Below are 17,089 nucleotides of genomic sequence, written 5' to 3' on the forward strand. Positions count from 1 at the left end.
ATCTCTAGGCCCAGGTGAAAGACAAGGGCGGGTTTTCAGGAACTGTCAGGTTTTCAGTGATAAAAATCATGACACTTTCCCCATCTCAGTGCAGAGAGAAGAGTGAAATTTTTCTCTCATGATGTATTTTGAAAGGACAGGTATGATTTGCATTATATTTAGCAAACCTTTGTATGACATTTCTTATGTATCAGATAGTCTTCTAAATGCATGTCAAGCCATAGCTCATTTCATCTCCATAGCACCCTTAATGAGGTAGATCCTTTTATTATCTCTATCTGGGGAACTCAGTTAGGAAGTTAGGGGCAGAACACTCAAGTAACAGGCTCAAGGGCACACAGCCACTTTGCAGAAGAGGAGGAATTTGAACCTGCTCTTAACTTGTGAGCTTGTGCTTTCCACAACAATATACTTTGTTTTGGATCACATCCTGTGACGCTCAGGACTAACACCTGGTGGTGCACTCAGGGATTAGTCCTGGCAGGCTCTGTGGACCAGATGGGATTCCAGAGATTGAACCCAAATGTAGGCAACATACAAGACAAACACCTTAACAGCTGTGCTACCTCTTTGGCCAACTTGGCCCCATACTAGTCCATGCTGAAATGCTGGGTTTTTTTTTGGGGGGGGTGTTGTTTGTTTGTTTTTTAAAATGCTAGTTTTTATCATTCAGATTGTTGTGATCACGTACCTAAGAGTGTTCTGGTGTCTAATACGAACATAGAAGCACCTACCAACATATTGAGCACCTACTACTCTCCTGACTTTGTTCCAAGAGCTTTCATATGTCCCTTAACACCTCTCAAAAAACTTAGGGGGAAGACCCTATAATCACTAGTTTACAAGTGAATTAATTTAGGCCAAAGGCATAAAAGAATAGGATCTTCACACCATGACTGGCATGTGGTGATCACTCAACGAATATTGATTTAATTAATGAATAAATGGTGAAACAGACTCAGGCACAGATAGTTTTCAGTGTAGTTTATATCTCTGACTTTAATTTCATAAAATTGTTAGGAATTTTTCTAATAGGATACTTAGAAAAGTGTGAACAATAAGTTTTATCAAGATAATATACTAGCATAAATATAAATATAGTAAAGTATATAAGAACATATATATTAACTTATTTCTAATTTGAAGTATAAGTGAAACTTATTTTCTAAAATTGTTACTCTCCTATTAATTTATATTATTTAGCTTTAAAGGAAATATGTAACTGCTCAGCAATATTTAATTAAAATGGAATTTACTTTGCTATGTTATATAAATTATACTTTTATAAAGCTTATAACATATATGTAAGGTCTCTGTTTCTCCAAATGATTATTTGTTCCATCATCACTGACTGGATAATCCCTTATCTTATTGTTTACTCTTATAGTAAAGTATTTTTTATTTTATAATTATAGAAAATTTAAAAAAAATAGATTCTGCTGGGAAGAGAGGCAGTGATAGAAACTAACACATTTGCCTTACATACAGCTGACCTCAGTCTGATCTTCAGCATCTTGTGGTTCCATGAACTTCACCCCACACAACCCTGAAAGCCCCTGATGCTCACTGGGATGACTCTGCAGCAAAGCATCATGTATATACTTGCATTGAACCACTGGCTCAGTTGGCCATGAGTCACTGAGAGGGGTCTCCAAAATATCCTGAGTACTGCTTGGGATACCCAAAGAGAAAAAAATAAAAAACAAAATAATGTAACTCAGAGTTTCTATCTATCCTTTAACCAAACTTCCTCTGATGTCAGGAGCTTATGAATAAAGGCCCAGAATGTTCTTGGATGGTTGAGCCCTAGTATCTGCACCCCAGCTTCACTGTAGTGGCCCTGGGTCCCTTAGCACATATAACATTAAGAACTACTAAAATCAGGAGCTTCACATTGATACACTGTTACGCTGCAATAATCGACAGACTTATCTTATTTCTCCTGCTTTCCCATTAATATTCTTTCTTCAGCCCAAAATTTGATACTGAATTTAGTTGTTTTGTCTTCTGAGTCCCTTTGCCTGACAGTTCCTTATTCTTGTCTTTTCTTTCATGACCTTGACATCATTGACAAATACCCACCAGCTGTTTTGTAGCATGTTTCTCAATTTAGCTTGACTTTTTTGCAGGGAGGAGAGGTTGTGTGTGTGTTTGTGCATTTTTACAACAACAACAATACTGTTTCTCTCAGTGGCTAATTTTTAATATTTTGTAAAACTATTAAGTTTTAAAATTTAAAAAAAAACTTAGGGGCCGGAATGTAGGGCATTTGCATTGCACACAGCAAACCCAGGACGGATTCGAGTTTGATTCCCAGCATCCCATATGGTCCCCTGAGCCAGGGGCTATTTCTGAGCTCAGAGCCAGGAGTAACCCCTGATCATTGCTGGGTGTGGCTCCAAAATTTTTTTCTAATTTTTATTATAACACAATTATTTACCAAGTTGTTCATAATTTTCAGGCATTAAATGTTCAAACAAACACCACTTTCATCAACAGTGTCTTTCTCTTTACCAGTTTCCCTAATTTCCAACCTACTACCATAGCCTGCCATCATGTAGGCACAAATTTATTTCATATTGCTAGTTACAAAACAAAGGCCAATGAAATGATCAAAGCTTAGATCAGCACAGATCAATTTGAAATGATTATCAAATTGAGGTTTTACTCCTGACTCTGCCCAGGGAGCACTCCTGGAAGGGCTCAGAGGACCATATGTGGTACCAGGAATCAAACCTGGGTCACCAGCCTCATGCAAAGCAAGTGCCCTACCTGCTGAACTATATCACTCTAGCCCCCATAGCTTGACATTTTCGTGTGATAAGACTGAGGCTATAAGACCAAGGATATGGATCAGTAATAAAGAACAAATCTTAAATGCTCGGAGTCAAAATTTGATCTGGGGTCTGTGTGCCTACCTTCTCCACCCTACCATTGTTGAATGTAGCTCTGGCAGACCCTAATCAACTGGGCTTAGCATTTCTGGGAGTGACTCAAGGACACCCAAAAACCAGTTGGCATGACACTTATTTTAAAAAGAGAAATTGAGCCAGTTCTTCCTTTCTGCTGTAGGCCCGAGTGGTTGCCGTCGAAATGGGCAAGTTTATGAAACCCGGGAAGGTGGTCCTGGTGCTAGCCGGACGCTACTCAGGACGCAAAGCGGTCATCGTCAAGAACATTGATGATGGCACCTCAGACCGCCCCTACAGCCATGCCCTGGTGGCTGGAATTGACCGCTATCCACGCAAAGTGACAGCCGCCATGGGCAAGAAGAAAATCGCCAAAAGGTCAAAGATCAAGTCTTTCGTGAAAGTATATAACTATAATCACCTTTTGCCCACAAGGTACTCCGTGGACATCCCTTTGGACAAAACCATCGTCAATAAAGATGTCTTCAGAGACCCGGCTCTTAAGCGCAAGGCCCGCAGAGAGGCCAAGGTCAAGTTTGAGGAGAGATACAAGACCGGCAAGAACAAGTGGTTCTTCCAGAAGCTGCGGTTTTAAATGTTTTGTTTCCATCATTAAAAACCAAACAAATTAAAAAAAAGAGAGCGAAATTGAGTTTATGTATGTTTAAGGGAGACACTAAATGCTTGATGTGATGCTGGGCCCTCTGTGAGCAGACAGTTGGCTAGATTTGGGTAGCCTGTTCCTCATCACATGTGATGTCAACTCTAATAACTCAGGTGAGCTGACATCTGCCAGGTTTCTTCCTATGTCTCTCTCAGTGGTGAATAAGCATCTGTGGCAACTTTGGAATACTGAAAATATCTCGTTTCTTATCATCCTTTTGCCCATAACTTTAGCATCTATCAATGCATTCGCTGCAACAATCATTACTAAAGTATTCACCGACTAGTTATTATCTATTCCCATCATTCCTTCTATATTTATTCATTGAAATTCTTCTAGGGAAAAGAGCTGTCCCTTCTCCACAACAAATATAATTATTTGTATCTGTATGGACTCTTGAATATTTTATTCCATGGGTTATAATATAATTCTTAAAGTAAATTCTAAGATAGCATTTTTCTCTTTCTGGATTTAGTATTCTATTTCATTGGTATTTGGGTATATTTCTGCCCCAGTAGTACACTATCTTAGCCTCTTTATCATACATATTAAAATCTAAACATTTTGTTGAAATCTCTTCTTTATTATTTTTTAATTCCATGACTCTGTTTTCTCCTATTTATTTTTCCAGATGAGTTTTTGAATAATCTTGTCAGGTTCACAATGAATTCCTAAGGGCATTGGGCTGAAATTGCATTCAATTTATGAACTAATTTGGAGAAAATTGTTTTCTTTACAATACTGGGTCTTCCCATCCCCAAACATACTATATCTCTCCATTTGCTTAAGCTGGCGTTCAAATGCTTCTTTAAAGTTCATTAAATGTAGGTCTTGCACCTCCTGTATATGGAAATTCCTAGGACTTTTATTTTCTAGGATATTTTTAAAACCAAATGCCTTACTAAATTCTCCTCTTGGCTCCAAATGTCTCTTTATTTTATCAACAATTATTTCACTGAGCACCTATTTTATGCCATGTGCAAGTGTAAAAATCAGAGACCAGTGATATAGCTCAGTGATATGGCACTTGCCTTGCATGGATGAGACCCTGGATTTGATTCCTAGCACCATTAGAGGGTAAAATGCATAAATAAGTCATAAAATCAACTTATTCTCACTCTCATAAAACCTATATCTTAATAGCCAGGCAGACAACAAAGAAATGAATATTTATAAGAAGTCTTATTGTCTATTACAAGAAAGTATTACATGTCCTTTCCAACTTAAGCAGTGGAAATAATTACAAAGAAACAAATTGAGGCAATGTCTCAAATACAGGCAGGGGGTAGGGGAGGAGGGAGATGGGGGGCATTGGTGGTGGGAATGTTACAATGGTGAGGTGGGGTGTTCTTTGTATGACTAAAACCAAACTACAATCATGTTTGTAATCACGGTGTTTAAAAAAATAAATTAAAAAGGAATTGAGGGAGTATTTTAGATATGGCAGTTAGGAAAGTCTCTTTGAAGTGGGACTAAAGCCTTAAGGGAAAACGAAAGTCTAAGCAGGAAAATCACTTGGACCTGGAGGCCTCTAAATGAGAAACAGAGAGCCTATTCCAAGGTCCTGGTCCTCTGTGATATGTGCTCTGTTGTCAGTTTTAAAACTTAGTAAGGCCAGTGTGGTCAGGACAGAGTGAGGGAATATTGGGTATAGGTAACAATGGCACACAGAGGTGGGCAGAGGTCACCATTTGCCAGCTCTATGAAACTCTACTGAACTAGTTAGCATTTGCTGAGGAGCATGAAAACAATTTCTAGGGACCGGAGCAATAGCACAGTGGATAGTCACTTGCCTTGCAAACAGCTGACCCAGGTTCAATCACCAGCATCTCATATGGTCCTTCAAGCATAAGTAACCACTGAGAACCACTGGAAATGGCCCCAAAATAAAACTAAACAAACAAAAGTTCTGGAAAAAGACAGGCAGAAATGATGGCACATGTGGGTGGTAGAAGACAGCAGGTGAAGACAGGCAGAAGCTCAAAAACGACTCAGTGCAATTTGGATTCTTTAAAGGAGCAGTGGCAAATGGCTAGATGTAGGGGGTAGAGAAAGGCAAGAGACATGAAAATGGACCAAATTACATGGGTTGGAATAAATCCCACACATCTCACATTTCTTCCCAAGGGCCCAGATTCAGTCAACACTTTACACTTGTACAGCCAAAACATTCATTTTATTTTCTTCTCCTCATTAAAAAAAAAAAAGAAAATCTGCTCTCTAGTTGCTCAAATTGATCACACAAAAAAATCTACATATACCTGGAGATGATCAGTACAGAAAAAAATGTGAATAATCCTGTGATCCTCTGACAGGCTTTCTCCACTTGGCATATTTCTGAGTCATCAACTGCATTAATTCAAGGATGCAAGTCAGAAACAACTTTGAACAAGTGGAAGAGAGGATCCTGGTTCCTACCCTCTGCCCAAGGATACACACTATCCCCAGAGATGGAATTTCCATGAAGTACAGCAAAGAGCACTTGGCTGCAGGGAAGATGTCATTGCTTTTCGGTTAATAGAGAGTTAACAGGTACCTATAGATCACCAAGTTTGAACTCTATTATGCTTGTCAGCTGAAACTCTACTGAACACATTATCTTTTATTGATGACTCAAGTACCCTTCAGGCTCCTTCCAGAGCCTGAAGGTCATGATTATAATCGCTAATTAGCTTTGTTCTGGAGCTGTGTGGGAGGGCTGGTTAGCCAGAAGTTTCGGGTGCATGAGTTCTGGATAAAAAATTGCTGCCTCAATGGATTAAGAACAGATTTTGTTCATTTACTGAAGTGCTTGTTAATTGTGAATAATTACTGGAGGGTGTACTTTAGCCATCACCTACACATATAAATAACCATTTGTACCATGACTCTAGGCTATTAATACCCTCCCAGGGCCATTCTGATATAATACTGGGAGAAGTGTGGGCCTCACATCCTCTCAGCAAATTTCTGTTTGGCCTGACATCAGAGGAGGCCGGGAGCAAGAATGGTAAAACTCCACTGGGATAGAAGTGAACCTGAATTAGTCGAAGTTTGAGCAAGTAACATCCCTAATGAAAACTGCTTAAGGACAAGGTATTTTTGGAAGTCCCCACAAAGGATTATAAAAGAATGAAACGGATGGCTCCAACTCTTAAGCCTTTAAACCCTTTCCAGTTTTCAAAAACTTCAGCCTCATCAGGAAAGAGGAATAGAAGAGGGTAGTCCTGAATTTTAGGTACCATCATCGGTCTCGCCTTCTCCCAGTCAAATGCTGTGGTCTTAGGAGGTTGGGAAGGAGAATATGGGACCAAGGATGAGCATAGAGAGGTTGGGCAGTGCAGCTAGACCCAAAGACCTAATTTAAGAAACAGTAAAGATAGTTCAGTTTATCTCTAGGACCCTACTGGCTCCATCCTCTCTGACCCCAGGGATCATGCTCCATCCTCATTGATGTTCAGCCTGAAAATGCTAGTAACTGCATATCAGCACATCTTCTAATTCATGTTCCTGCCTAACTATGCCCTGTGTTGCTGCTTGAATCAAACCCCAACTCCAAAAGATGCCTACTAAGATCTGGTACATGGAAATGTACTTTTATTTGGACCCTGAGTAGAATGGAAATAACATCTTTGCAGATGGTGCCCCTATACGAGAAGACACATAGCAGGGCAGTGACATGCGGCCAAAAACAGGGATGGGAGGGGTGCATTTACAAGCCAAGGCATGCTGGAAGATGCTTCCAAAAGCTAGAAAAGAAAGAAGAGCAGGAGACTTGATTGTTGCCTGCAAACTTTCCCTTGATCTCTCCTGACCAGGGGTAAAAATTCCAGAAGTTCATTGCAAAGGTAGATAGAGGAAAATGTACTAGAGGTGACAGGTGAGAGCACCCATTTCAGAAGGGAGAGAGGAGGAGGAAGATTCAAAGGGTTGCAGCTTATTCTTTGTCTATGAGAGCCCTGGGTTTGTCCCTAGCACCACTGAATGCTTTCCCCACAAAAGTACTTGTCTCAAAATCACTGCGTTATTGTAAACCCTTTTGTTAGCACAACAGGAAAAAGCATGTGGTAGAACAGCCTGCGTGCCTTGCACGTGCTAACCTAGGACAGAGCACTGTTAAATCCCCTGGCATCCCATATGGTCCCCCAAGTCAAGGGTGATTTCTGAGCCCATAGCTGGTATTTACGCCCTGAGCGTCACTGGGAGTAGCCCAAAAACAAAAGCAAAAACCAAAACAAGAAAAGAAAGAAAAGGAAAGATCATGTAGAAAAATAGAGACAGAAATGCCTGGGTCAGAATAGATTCAGAGAAATTGAACTCTAAAAGTGGAAAAGTTTTAGGAATACCTTCACCATTTTATTTTGTTTATTTTCCCCTTTAATGTATGCAAATGTGATAGATGACAAAATCTCTGCCTAAATGAATTTAAAAGAGCTCTTTCAATAAGCATAAAATAAACATTCTAAATGCATTCTCAAAAAAACAGAACTGAGTTCAGTTGGCAGCATTTTTTTTTCTTTCTTAGTGGTGCATAAAATAAGGATGCATCTCACAGCTAATGGTCAGTGGCCTTGGTTTGATGAAATACAGTGTTATTTTAATTGTCACAATCATTTCAGGTGATAGGGATGCTTATCTCCATTTTATAAGAAAGAAACAGGGAGGCTGTGAGGCAGTAGCAAAGGCTTTGATTCCGCTTCTAACCAGGCCAGGGTTGAATTAGAGCTGGCCTGGTCCCTCCTGCCTCCTTTGGTTCTGGTGCAGATACCATTCTCTCAAGTTCACCTGGATTTTGGTCTGAACTGCTTCCATATTTACCCGTACCCCAGTCCTGAACCCAGCCCCATGCAGGAAATTACAGCCAAGGAGTTAAATTAGTTGGCTTTCATGCATATATAATGAACTCTTAGCAATAAATAAGACTTTATGGGTGGCAGATTTATCCATTTTATGGTGCAAAAGTAAAGCCTGCCTGGTGCATATTTCTAACAGGTGCTGGCCCTCCCAGCTACATGTGTAAATCACGGCTCTATGAGAGGGCAACCTGGTGACTGGGAAGCCTGGTTTATATGACTGACTGATGAACCCCAATACCTGCAGACGTCTGCATTACACAGAAGCACCTCTGCTAGGAACACAGAGAGTGACTATTTACCAAGTACAGGGCAACTATTGCCTGGTCCTTAAGGGTAATATTTCAGCGGGTTTGTATTGACCCCAGGACTCCTAGAGGAAGGAATATAATCCTTGGCCACCAGTGCTCTGAAGAAGAATATTCCAGAGGCTGGTTGGAATACTGACTACTCACTTGACTCCTTTACCCTCTAAAATTCTGACTCAAGAGATCTAGGCCAGACCTAAGAGTCTACATTGTTCTGGACAGTGCTGAAACTGCCAGCTGATGGACCATACTTTGAGCACCAGAGTCTCAATTATAATTCAGAGTGAAGGAACATTCCCCAGTTTCCTGAAGTAATCAGGAGTCCATCCAAAAATACAAATGGCAAAACAGGTCCAGGTATAAGAGCTTGCCTCATTGGGATAAGAGTGGAAACTGTAAACTCCAGAGTTCAGTTGCCTGGAACACTCTCAGTAAGTTGGTTGACCTCCTGGGCCTCAGTTTCCTTAGCAGCAAAATGGGGGACAATAGTATCTGCAAAATAAGTTGGCTGTTTAAATCCCTGCAGGTAGGATTTTCTCTGCACAGTATTTGTGAAGCTGAGCAATGGGCTAATGGAGGTTTTTCATTTTATTCTTTTCATGTTTTGTATTAATTCCTCCAGACTCAAGAGATTTGTTTAAAACCAATCACAATGACTCAATCCAATACAGGAAATACTCACTCCACCTTTTTGTCTCCTCGCCCCCACAGATAAATATTCAAAAGAAGAATTCAGAAACATCTATAGAAACACAAAGACAGGCATGGGAACAGATCAATAAACAGACCTTCTGAGTATTACTTGTTTCATTTTCATTTAAGTGCATTTTTTCCAAAAGGAAATATGGGTTGGTGAGGGCAGCTTATAAGTAGATCTCTCTCTCTCTCTCTCTCTCTCTCTCTCTCTCTCTCTCTATTTTCTCTCCCCTTCTCTCATGATCTTTTTATCTCTGTCACTACCTTTTTTCTTTCTCCCTGCAATTCTAAAAGCCTAAACCCTCTCATCCTTCTGCCTCAGCCTCAGCTTCATCCTCCCTGACCCTGACTCCCTGACTCTGCATAATAAATATTTCTCTCTTCAAAATTGAAAGTTTCCATAAGTGGGCTGCTGACAGTTCAGTTGTTCACTCTTCCACTGATATTGAATATACTATGTATACTGTACACTTCTACCATGTTCCTGGTGGTCTGAATCTAGGATAATAAAGGTCCATGTATTAAGTTACTAATGCCTTTGGCAATACAAACTTGTCTTCTCTGTGCATTGGACAGCTCTCTAACAAGTTAGTGAGCAGATATAGATATGAGCATCCTGGTAGAGACAGAAACTTTAGATTTAGAGAAACTTCAAATTCAGGATAATTTCTTATACCAGGAATTCCACCATGGTGCATCCCCTGGATTCGTGGGTCACTATGGGGACAGAGCTAAAATGTAGCAAAGATAGATTAAAAATTTAGACATCCTGGTTCCAGAGCTTGAGTTTTAAAACTACCCATAGAGATAGCACATGGTAGATGCTGGTTCTATCTTCAGCACTGAATATGGCCTCAAGAACTGCCAGGAGTGATTGCTGAGCACAGAATCAAGAGTAAGCCCTGAGGTAAGAGGAAAACTGTTGACAGTGGTGGTGGGAAATGTGCACTGGTGAAGGTTGTTGTACATTGTATGATTGTAACTCAATCATGAACAACTTTATCTGTGAAAAAAAAAACTGTACACCTTTGTAACCATGATGTTAAATTAAAAAAAAAAGTAAGCCTTGAGCAGATTCAGGTATGATCCAAAATAAATAAATAAAAAATAAACTATCCATGGGCCCTGCCCATAATCACTTGTATTGGCATAAGTTTGCACAACAGTAACTTGGCCAAGGCCAAGGCCCTTAGAGGCAGAACCAGAATTCAAATTTAGTTAGATACCAGGTCTCTGCCCTAATTGTTTTGGATCCTACCCTAGACAAAGTTGTTTTTTTACTGCATGCCCCCTTCCCAACCAGAGGAACCATTGAATTAGTCCAGGAGTTTCACAGCACCATCACATCACCTGGCCCTAATATTGAACCATCTGGTTGACCGAGAGGTCCCCAAAACCTGCTCCCTCACCCCAAAATACGACACTCTTCTAGACTCCTCACTTGTTCTTGTCATGTCCATAGCAACTGTTCCCATTTCACAGAGAAAGGGACAAGAGTTTACTCTTGTAAAGTGTCCTTGGCACTGCTCAAAGAGGCATAGAAGTAAGCGAAGCTGCTGAGACTCGAACCCCACCCCTCCACCTAAGCTGCCACAGCAAGGATCTGCAAGGCAGTCAGTCTCTCCTTGCTCAGCACCAGAGGTGAGGTGTCTATATTTAGATCATTACAAGGAACTGCTGCGAGAATGTCCTCGGGCTATGAATTCAGCCTTACACACTTTCACTGCAGATCCAGGAGAAAGCCAGGAATAAATGGATGGAACTAGCTCTTGATTCCAAAAGGGAGCTATCAAATACAGCCCCTGTACAAACTGAAGCTGCAGGAGGGACACCGGATTTATCTCAAACTTGTGTACTCAGGAGCTTTACCGAGAATCCAGGCCCTGCTGACAAGAAATTGTCGTTTCATGCTTTCGTTTATTTTTCCTGTCTGCTTTGCAAGGTGCAGAATGCTTATCTCCCCTGGCCAAGACCATATATTGTAGAGCTGGACACAGCACAAATCCCTGCAGACCGTTTCAGGGAGCATATTCTATCAGGGACAACTACATTTAGGCCGACCTTGTAGGGGTACAATTACACTCCCAGCCGGGTTTCCACTTACTGGCTCCTGTGGTAGGGTTAAGACCTACCGTTCATTAAAATGCATGCACATTCTCCTTCTGTAGGATTGGATTATCTATCTTTGAGGAGCCCTGCCCAGCCAAGAACTACATTTCCCAGCTGCCTTTGCAGCTAAACAATAACATGTGACCAGTTTTCACCAATCGAGTAAAAGAAAATGATATGCATCTCTTCAGGTTCAAGGCACTTAGTAAGCAGATGTGCTTTGTCCATATGCTCTTCCACTTGGATACAGACCCTGGAGGATGATGGAGTTAAAACATAAAAGACAGGGGCCGGGCGGTGGCGCTGGAGGTAAGGTGCCTGCCTTACCTGCGCTAGCCTAGGAGACGGACCGCGGTTCGATCCCCCGGCGTCCCATATGGTCCCCCAAGCCAGGAGCGACTTCTGAGCGCATAGCCAGGAGTAACCCCTGAGCGTCACCGGGTGTGGCCCAAAAACCAAAAAAAAAAAAAAAAAAACATAAAAGACACTTGAGGCCTCACCACTGGAAGAGTCCTGAAAGATGTATTTCAATTAAAAGACATAGAGGAGTGCGCCCAAAGATAAGGACCTTACTGTTGTGTCAGTAAAAGAGGCCCTTCAAAGCTGGTTGATGGTGAAAAGATTGTAACATTTGATTACTTTTATTTTATCAAAGCACCATGATTTACAATTATTCATAGTTTAGTTTTAGACATAGAGTGTTCCAATACCAATTCTACCATCAGTGTTAACTCCACAAATGCTCCCTTTCATTATCACCTCCACTTCCATAGTCCCCCACCCTAGTCAGCCTACATCTTGAAAACATCTTTATTAAGTTTGGTTGTTAAGCCATGTATGTGTTGGTCTTTTTTTTTTAATATATTTTTTATTTAAGTAACATGATTATAGTTGGGTTACAGTCATAACCAGAACACCCCCCTTCACCAGTGTAACATTACCCCCTCTCCCCTTCCCATCCCCTGCCTGTATTCGAGACAGGCATTCTACTACAGTTATTTGTTTTTAAGTTCAGTAAGTTGTATTTTTTTTCTTAAAGGATAAGAGTAAAAAAATATATAGTAAAGGTATGATAGTGGCAACCCTCAAAGCTGCTGCCTTCCTGCCTTCCCCTCCTGTCCTCAGGATAAAGCTGATTCTGACCTCAGAACAATGAGACCAGCAAGCAGACTGAGTCAATATATCACACTATCTCCAACCCCACCCCAACCCTACTCTAGACTGAAATCTGTTCAAAGTGACCATAACCTTCCATGTCACATGCCATGCCCGTCTACCCCTAATGCATGAGCTCACTGTACAACAGCCTACTACTGAATTCTCCCAGAGCCTGGGACAGAAGACTGATGAGAGGAGGCATGGTACAGCATAAGATGAGAAGAACCTCAACCCAAACCAGTGTTTGGGTTTACCCAGTGTTTTCAGGGTAAAGTTTAGACCCTTTTGAATGCCTGTGAGGCATCCATAAGAGCATTCACTCATCTCTATGTCACTTCCATCTGACCTGCCCACAACCTGCTCCTATCTGCTTAGCCCATTACTGCTCTTTCCAATCCCTCTGGTTTCCTGCATTTGTCTACACACTGTTCCCACATTCAAAACAACCAATGACTTTTTCCCCAATATTTGTCTTTATTTAAGCATCAGATTATATACATTGTAGTTGGGTTTCAGTCATAAAAAGAATACCGCCCTTCACCAATGTAACCTTCCCACCACCAATGTCCCCCATTTCCCTCCTTCCCCACCCCCAGCCTGTATACGAGATAGGCATTCTACTTCTCTCACTCATTAACTTTGTCATGATACTTAGTGTAGTCATCTCTCTAACTAAACTCACCGCTCTATGTGGTGAGCTTCACATCTAGAGCTAGTCTTTTCATCCCTCATCTCTGAACAATGACTTTAAAATATATGTTCAGAGCCTGAACCAAGAAATATAGTCATTTTTCTGTGCTCAGCATTTCTCCATCTTCTAGAAATAAACCTATTCTGAGGATTTTTATTTATGGGTTTTACACAAACAAAAATAGCCCACCACCATCCTGACACAGGAGACAACCACGAATTGCGTGGTTAGTCCAGGAAACTTTCTCTTTGGACAAAGGGAGAGATCAAGCTTTCTTTCCATTCATCAAACACAGGTAGGCCTTCTGTGGTTATTTCTGCCCAGTCTGTTTGAGAACAGAGCTTTAGAAATGCAGTAAGAAAGGAAATGCTGTGTCATTACTTATCCCCCTGATGTACACAATGCCAGTGCCTTGCCCAGATGCCCTCCACTAGACCAACACACCATCTGTTAGCATTGGCTGTAAGGGTTGGCTGCTCACAGTGGAATCCTTCTGAGAGCTTACAGTGGAATTTTTCTTTAGAGAACAGCCTGTAGCCAAAGAGAATCAGTTTGCCCGGCAATTCTCAGGAAGTTTTGCCCCCCATTCCAGAGGCAGTCCCTTGTCAATGCCTGATTAACATCAAGTCTAGAAGACCAGGCCTCTTGCCTAAGTGTGGACAGTTCTGTCATTATTCATGCTGTAGATGCTGTAGATCTCTCTGAACAATTAGACCCTAATTAAAAGACCAATCTTCCTTCATGCTTTTTCTCTACCCTGCCCTGCTTACAGGTTCAGTCCTCAGTCAGTCCTGGGAGCACTTGCTCAATAAATTATTTACATACAAATTCTTATTGTCAGCTCTGTTTGTTGAGAAGTAAATGTAAGTTATCCCTAGATCAAGCCATTCCTGAAGCTACTGTTGTGGATTTCTGCATCCCAAGAGTTGACACTTTCTCCTTTCAGAGATCAGAGCCTGGCTGCCTTTTTAGTTGAAGTGATTGGAACTGAGTTTTAAATAGTTGTGCTTGACTTTGGTTATCTCTTAGTTTAGTAATAAGTACTAAATAGCCTCTTGGTTTTGCAAGAATTCAGGAAGAATTCCTTTCTTATCCATTTCTCCTTCATCATTACCCCTGAGTGAGGAGTCTGCAGCTTCCCTGGAAAGCAGGTGTCTGGACTACTCAGGCAGAGACCCCACACCCCACACTCACATGCTACTAACAGAAACTGTCACACCTCCCCACACATTTTAGAAACTTTATTCAGTGTGTTATTCTAAAAAGGGTTGCCAGATAGAGCCAGATTTCAACTGCAATAAAAAAGACCAAATGCTTAGTTTTGCTTCAGTCTGTGCTGAATACAAATAATGCTTCTATTGTAATAAATGTTTAGAGGAAGATGGCTTCAGTTCTCTGCTTTAGAAAGTTGTGTGCCTTTCAAGGATTCTTGGGCCTGACTCTTAAAATGCAGAGAGTGCTGGCTATTAGGATCTGTCCTAAAACCCTCCAAGATGTTGGCACTGTATGGTATTAGAAAATTATGGTGTCTTGCTGTGTCGTCACAAAAAGAAAGGTTAAACAGAAAGCAAGGTTTAATAAACAAACTTGAAGGTTGCTGAGCAGAACAAGAGAACCAACTCTTCATTCCTATGGCCAGCACCTTGAAAAGTCTGGAGTGAATTACATGCACCCTCCCCCATCCTAATTCTAAACCTACCCATCCCCATCATTTTCAGGCCTTGACTCTTGATGATGGGCTACTACACATTCATGGTAGGGCTTAATGTGTATTGTGGATTTCCTTTGATATCAGGTATAAACCTCAGGTTTCTCGAGCAGTAAATGAGCCTAAAAGCTTTCGTTTTCTAAGACTCTGGCTCTCACTGATTTATGAAGACTCTAGCTCACCAAAGTTCCTGCAGGCACTTCAGTCCTCACAATCATCCCTTGCCTCCATACATCCTATACATAACTAATACATACAACACACAGGAGAAATCTCAAGGGCAGAAATGCTGATCAAAGTAGCAAAACAAGTTGGAATGGAACTTCTCTGAGTTCCAAGTCTCTGTGCATGTGTTCTACTGCCTCATGTGTCAAAAACCCCAGAGTGAATGGATGTTTTTACTGTGTGATTTTGAAATTGTGTGGATGAGCCAATCTTTATAGATTTCCATCTAAAATGAACCTTTTCAAGCCAATCGATCAGAAGGTTCCAGAGCTTGAATTTGCAGCACTTCAGTTCCAGAGTAGGGTGCACATGGGGCCATATCTCTTGGAGAGCAGAGATCAGAGCCTGGCTTGTGACCTCAGAAGCAGAAGAAGGCTCATGATTTCTACCACCAGTGATATCCTTCTCTAAACCCCTACTTCTGTTTCTGTAAAATGGGGGTGAGAATGCCACCCTAGGGAGTCTGTTATGAGAGTTAAACTACATTGTGTCAGTGCAAGTGGAAAGTTCAGGGCCTGGAATGTCAAGGCAGCTCTGTCACATGAGCTAGAAGTGTTGCTGTCTCTAAACTCCAAGCTGTGTCCCCCCTCAGCATATGCCTAGCATCCCCAAACTGAGACAGAGCAACTCTCTTTCTGCCAAACTGCAGAAGGGATGTGTCAGTTCTTCTCTAAGAAGAGAGTGTATGCACAGACTTGAAATTCCCTGCAGTTGAGGAAGACAAGACAGCACAGAAGATGGGAGGTAGAAGGTCAGGGAAGGTACTGGCATTACCAGGAATCTCCTATCTTGTATTTACCGGGAATAGGGGCTCTAAATGACCCCCCAGGAGTGAATACCCTGGATCTCTTAAGCTGAACCAGGCAGGCACAAGAGCAGGATATTCCCCATTGGTCAGCAAGAGGGAGATGGCAGTGATCTGGAATCTCCCAGCGGCAAAGTGAATCCCCAGAAGCTAACAGCTAACGGGCCTTTCAACACAGGACCCTTGAGAGACATGAAGCCTCTGAACTCATATTCTTGGAACTAAACCGAAGAGGAGTTTCCATCCGCAACGCCGTTCCATGGAGGTTACCCAAGTGGAGTCTGCCCCCAATTTCAATCCTGCCAATTCCAGCTCTCCCAGGCTCCCTGCTCAGACTTAATCTCCTTCCTGATTAAACTTTCTCTCCCTTCCATTTGTAATCGTGCGCAGGCATGTGTGTTTGGAAGCCCCGTATAAATATGTGCTTTAGAATTAAACTGGTTCAGCAATTCTTGACAATGATTTCTCAGAAATCAAGCCCGGACAATTTGTTTGGCTGGAGCAGAACATCTGAAACTTGCATGATGGAAAGGCAGTAAATGTACTAGGGCTGAGCAATTTTATAAACAGCAGCTCTTTGGAGGGCCAGGACTCCACAGGGATGTGCTGCCCCCTGGCAGCACTCTGGGTTAGTGCCAGCCTGGAGGGAGTCAGAAATTCATATACCCTTGGAGAGAAAGGAACACTTCAGCTCACTGTCACAGCCAGAGCACTCATCCCTTTGTACTCAGAGGACCTTGGAGCTCCCACAGATAGAAACAAATTTGGGAGGGCAAATGAGAGTAACAGATTTTCTTCCATGAGGACAGAGCAGCAGGGTCTGTGCAATATGCGATTATAAAGGATTTGATCCGGGTTCAATTCTCAACACTACATGTGGTCTCCTGAGCAGTGCCAGGAGTGAGTCCTGAGCAAAGGGCTAGGATTAAGTCCTGAGCACAGTCAGGTGTGACTCCCCAAAACAAAACAAACACAAACAGACTT

The 17,089-nt window shown here is 41.7% G+C and overlaps 1 protein-coding gene across 1 annotated transcript; it reads left to right on the top strand.

Annotated features, from left to right (window-relative positions):
• The first annotated feature begins 3,054 nt into the window (after positions 1-3,054).
• Positions 3,055-3,547, top strand: LOC126017471 (60S ribosomal protein L27-like). Its single transcript, XM_049779415.1, has one exon. The coding sequence runs from the start codon at positions 3,094-3,096 to the stop codon at positions 3,502-3,504; it is 411 nt and encodes a 136-aa protein (XP_049635372.1). The 5' UTR covers positions 3,055-3,093; the 3' UTR covers positions 3,505-3,547.
• Positions 3,548-17,089: the final 13,542 nt, after the last annotated feature.

Source organism: Suncus etruscus, chromosome 9, assembly GCF_024139225.1.
Source record: "Suncus etruscus isolate mSunEtr1 chromosome 9, mSunEtr1.pri.cur, whole genome shotgun sequence".
Classification (NCBI taxonomy): domain Eukaryota; kingdom Metazoa; phylum Chordata; class Mammalia; order Eulipotyphla; family Soricidae; genus Suncus; species Suncus etruscus.